This window comes from Portunus trituberculatus, chromosome 43 (assembly GCF_017591435.1).
Source record: "Portunus trituberculatus isolate SZX2019 chromosome 43, ASM1759143v1, whole genome shotgun sequence".
NCBI classification, from domain to species: domain Eukaryota; kingdom Metazoa; phylum Arthropoda; class Malacostraca; order Decapoda; family Portunidae; genus Portunus; species Portunus trituberculatus.
In genome coordinates this window covers 26,006,690-26,011,689 of record NC_059297.1, presented here as the reverse complement: position 1 = coordinate 26,011,689, position 5,000 = coordinate 26,006,690, and the positions used below count along the sequence as shown (strand labels likewise).

The 5,000-nt window shown below is 36.5% G+C and overlaps 1 protein-coding gene across 4 annotated transcripts in view; it reads left to right on the top strand.

The window, feature by feature from the left end:
• The window catches only part of LOC123518097 (E3 ubiquitin-protein ligase TRIM56-like), a 99,299-nt gene that overhangs the window by 52,178 nt on the left and 42,121 nt on the right, over positions 1 to 5,000 (top strand). For all 4 annotated transcript variants that reach the window (XM_045278710.1, XM_045278709.1, XM_045278707.1 and 1 more), the window contains exon 2: positions 1,453 to 2,059. In XM_045278710.1, coding sequence (XP_045134645.1) covers positions 1,996 to 2,059 — 64 coding nt within the window. In that variant the 5' untranslated portion in view covers positions 1,453 to 1,995. The remainder of the gene's footprint in view (positions 1 to 1,452; positions 2,060 to 5,000) is intronic.

Sequence of the window (5,000 nt, the reverse complement as noted above, 5' to 3'; positions counted from 1 at the left end):
GGAGGAGGAGAGGATAATGTTGGTGGTGATAGATACGTAAAAAGGTCACACACACACACACACACACACACACACACACACACACACACACACACACACACACACACACACACACACACACACACACACACACACACACACACACACACACACAAAGTCAATATTGAAAAAAAGTGAGAATAAGATACAGAAAGACAGAAAACAAGTGTAAACAAATAAGACAAACAATATGACTAACACGAAGGCAAAGAAAAAGAAAACGAGTAAATGAAGAAGACAAAGGAGAAGAAAAAGATGGAACGGACGACGAGAGAGAAAATAAGAAAGTCAGTGGAATGAAAGAAAGAAAAAGAAAAAGAAAGCACAATTCCTCAGTGACGTTGAAAAAAATGAAGGAATGAAAAACAAAAAGAAAAAAGAAAAGTGGGAAAGAAAGAAAGAAAAAAAATAAGTAGATGGAAGACATTGTTGAAATAAATAGGAACAAAATAGAAAAGAAATGTATAGCAAGGAAAAATAAATAAAAAAAAAAGGAATAGAAGGAGATAGTGATAAATTGTAAGTAGGGAATTGATTGAAAAAATATATATAGAAAGTACTGAAGGAAATAACAAGGACAACAGTAAAGGAGGAAAAATAATCAAGGAAAAGTAAAAAGAAAAGAGAATCTACAGGAAATAAGATAAAGGAGAGGAACAAAATAGGAAGAAGGAAAAAATTAAAGAACAAAATAGAAATAGAACATAAAAGAACGGTGAAAGAAGAGATAAAGGAAAGAAAGAAGATAGACAAAGCAAAAAGATAATACCAAACGAAGATGAATAAGAAAGAGATAAAAAGAAAAAAAATGCTGAAGTGAATCAAACACTATTTATTTTGAGTCAGAAAAAGAGGAAAATCAGTTGTCATTACTAGAAGAAAAAAAAAAAAAGTGAACAATGAATAAAGAAAAAAAACACTAAACGAAACACAAGTAAACACAAACAACTGAACGAATTACAAAAACCAAATTGCTATAAAATTAAAAAAACTTGGGTCAAAATAAAAAAAATAGAAAATAATAATGAAATATGCAAAAAGAAACGATAATTTTTTTTTTTTTGTGTGTGTGAAAATTTGCGGAACCTAATTCATTTTCTTGCATTCTTATAACAAATTTACTTATATATATTTATTCCCTCCCTGTTTCTATATTCATTTTCCTTCTCTTGTACCTTCTCTCCATTTATACGTCTACCTCTTCCTTCCTTCCTTCTCCCTTCCCTCTCCTTTCTTTACTTTTCTCCTCTCCTCCTCTCCTTTCCTTTTTCCTTTCCTTCATCCTGTCTTTCTTCATCCTTTGTCTTTCTTCTGCTCTCCTTTCTCTCTCTCTCTCTCTCTCTCTCTCTCTCTCTCTCTCTCTCTCTCTCTCTCTCTCTCTCTCTCTCTCTCTCTCTCTCTTACTCATTACAGGCTAACAGCTTAACAAATACAGGCAAAGAAGGATAAAGAAAGACAGACAGAAGGACAGACAAAGAAAGAAGAACAAGAAGGAAGGAAAAGAGACAAGGAAAAAATAAACAAAGTGAAGGAAGAAGATAAAAGGAAAGAAAATAAAAACTAAAAGCATAATATACGTACATCACTAACAAGAGAAAGAGAAAGAGAAAGAAGAAATAGAAGGAAACTAAGATAACAGAAGAAAGAGAGAAATATAAAGTGAAACAAGGAACAGAAGAAAAAGAAACGAGAGAGAGAGAGAGAGAGAGAGAGAGAGAGAGAGAGAGAGAGAGAGAGAGAGAGAGAGAGAGAGAGAGAGAGTGAGTGGCAAAACAACAAAAAAAAACGTGTAAAAGTGAGCGAATGAGTGCGTGATCGAGAGAGAGAGAGAGAGAGAGAGAGAGAGAGAGAGAGAGAGAGTGAGAGGGAGAGAGACAGAGACAGAGAGACAGAGAGGTGTAGCAGTGGGTGAGAGTGAAGTCAGGCAAGGTGTGGTGCTGTAAACACGGCTTCAGGATGAGCGTGGCTAGAGTTCTCAGCCCCCTCCGTCTTGCTGCCCCCGAGAAGAATGGACAAACTAGTGAGTACTTAACGTTACTACACTGTCACATGCTAGTCAATGGTCCCTGTGTGCATTTCCCGTCCCTTAGGTGTTAAATAGCAGGACTAGTACCTTTTATTCTCTCCTTCTGGTGGTGACATGATAGCAAAAGTGGTTGTCTCGGTAATGTTAATAGTTATAGCTACTGTCAAACTATTCAATGCCTCCCTGTGTGTGTTTCCTGTCCCTTAGGTGTTAAATAGCAAGACTAGCACCTTTTATTCCCTCCTTCTGGTGGTGATATAGCAAAAGTGATTGTCTTTAGTGGTGTTGATATAGCCACTGTCACTTGCTAGTCATCAGTCCTTGTGTGTGTTTCCCGTCCCTTAGGTGTTAAATAGCAGGACTAGCACCTTTTATTCCCTCTTCCTGGTGGTGACATGGTAGCAAAATAGACTGATAATGTGTGAACAGTGTATTGGTTAACTTTCTATGGTGTTGATATAGGAGTAGCTACTGTCACGTTCTAGTTTCTCCCTTTGTCTCCCTCCCTTTGGTTGCAGAATGGTCTTAAGTCTCCATCTTTAACGTAACAGCATGATGGACTGACTGGCTCTGAGTTCTGGTGTGGATATGATAAGATATGTCAGTATGTCCTGTGCTCGTGTCCTTCATTTTGGTATTTAAGAGAGTGGTTTTGCGATGTAGCCTGCGTCTGCCTTCCTTCAGTGTTCTCTCTAACATGTCTCCTTTATGGTGTTCAGACAATAGGTATTCTTTAACAGATGCTAGCCTGTCTCTGTCAGTGCGCCTCTTCCTTTAGTGACAGATAGCAACATGGTTCAATAACTTTATCTTTATGGTGTTCACATAACTTCTGCCAGCATTTTGGTGGTAGATGGTAAAATTGTCTTGTGATTTCCCGTCTTTTGTGTTAATCTAGCCTGCCCTTTGTCTCATTTTGGTGTTAAATAGACTGCTCCTTCTTTCTTTCATGGAGTTAACAATCAGCATTACTTCTGCTCCCTCTCTTTATGTGTTAAACAGAACAGTAATCTCTAATTTACATCTCCCAGTCCTAAACTTGCCTGTCTTTTCTCTCCCTTTGGTGTTAATCGACTGCTTCCTCTCCTTTCGTTGGTGTTAACATAATCAGCATTACTTCTCCTCCCTCCCTTTAGGTGTTAAACAGAACAGTTGTGTCTAATCTACGTCTCCTTGTGTTAGTCTAGTGTTCTCTATCCATCCTCCCTTCATTCTGGTCTTCCCTTGCAAACTAATCATCTCCCGTTTTCTTTTGGTGTTAATGTAATAGCTGGACAAACGTTTACACAAGGTTTCCCAGTGTTAATAGTTACTAGTTTGTCCTTTCCTTTTGGTGTTCGCTAAACTACTTCATTATCCTTGTCTAGAGTTATCTAACCATCTAAGTGGGCTATTTTGTTTAGAAGTTTTCGTTGCCCTCTTACATGAAAAAAAAAAAACTTTCATGTCCCTCGGTATAAAGAATCTATTAGTTCACATTTGCCACAAAAAATTAATCACACCCCATTATTTCTATCTAGTAATGATAACAAACCTTAATAACTCGTATTTCATCGTGTTTTTTTTTTTTTATTTATACCCTGCAAATTGACAGCTTCAGTGGATATCCTTTCCTCCTCTCTCTCTCTCTCTCTCTCTCTCTCTCTCTCTCTCTCTCTCTCTCTCTCTCTCAACCATTTATATAGACATTAATCCTTATTTTCAGGTGTTTTTCAATGTTGAAACAGACAATTACTGCTCTCTCTCTCTCTCTCTCTCTCTCTCTCTCTCTCTCTCTCTCTCTCTCTCTCTCTCTCTCTCTCTCTCTCTCTCTCTCTCTCTCTCTCTCTCTCTGAATGCATCTCATTATCTACCATTCATTTTCTTTTTTTTCTTTCAAGTTTTGCATTTTTTTCTTTCTATTTTTCCATTTTTTTTTCCTTCCTTATATCTCCAGTGCTGAAATTCTGTTCCTTTCATCTTATCAACAGTTGTGTGTGTGTGTATTTTTCTTCTTCACTTTTTTCTATTTCTCATCTTCCTCTTTTTTTTCTTTCTTTTGTTATGTCTTCACCTTCCCCTCCTTTCTTTTTCCTATTTTTTCATATTTTTATAACCTTCCCCTATTCTGATCACATTTTCTTTTATATTTTCATCTTTTTCATATTTTCCATCCTTTCATAAGTGCATTTTGCCGGTAATGGAAGAGAGAGAGAGAGAGAGAGAGAGAGAGAGAGAGAGAGAGAGAGAGAGAGAGAGAGAGAGAGAGAGAGAGAGAGAGAGAGAGAGAGCGAGGGGCAAGAGAGAGAGGAGAAAGAAAAGAAAAAAAAATGAGAGGTGAAGAGAGAGGAAGGGAAAGAGAGAGGAGTGAGTGAGGGACTTGCTATCTCGAGGGAAGAGTAATTACCGGCCAGAGTGAGAGGAAAAAGGGAAAAAAAGTGAGGAAAAGCTGAGGAGAAAGGAAAGAAATTATTAACCTTGGCGAGGAAAGGTTGAAGAGATTGCTTACTTTCATTCAATGGTTTTAAATTTGATGTTACTTTTCTTTTAATTTTTCTACATATTTTTTTCTTCTTTTTCATTTTTCGTTCTTGTTCTTGTGTTTCTGTCTTCGTTTTTCTTGTAGTTCCTTTCTGTTGTCTTTCTTTTCCCTTTCTTTTTCTTTTCTTTTCTTTTTTTTCTTTCCTTTTCTCCCTTTTTATTTCGTTTTATATTATTTTCGTATATTTTTCATCTTTCTTTAGTTTTTCTTTCTAAATAAATAAATTAATATTGTATGCAAGACACTAATATTTTCCGAGACGATGTTTTTGTTCTTTCATTATCATACCCAAGTTCTTTGTAATCTCTCTTCCTTTTCCTCTTCCTCTTCTTCTTCCTCCTCTTCCTGCTCTTCCTCCTCCTTCTTTACCTCTTCCTTCTCCAAAAGACAAATACAAATATAAGGATTTTTAAA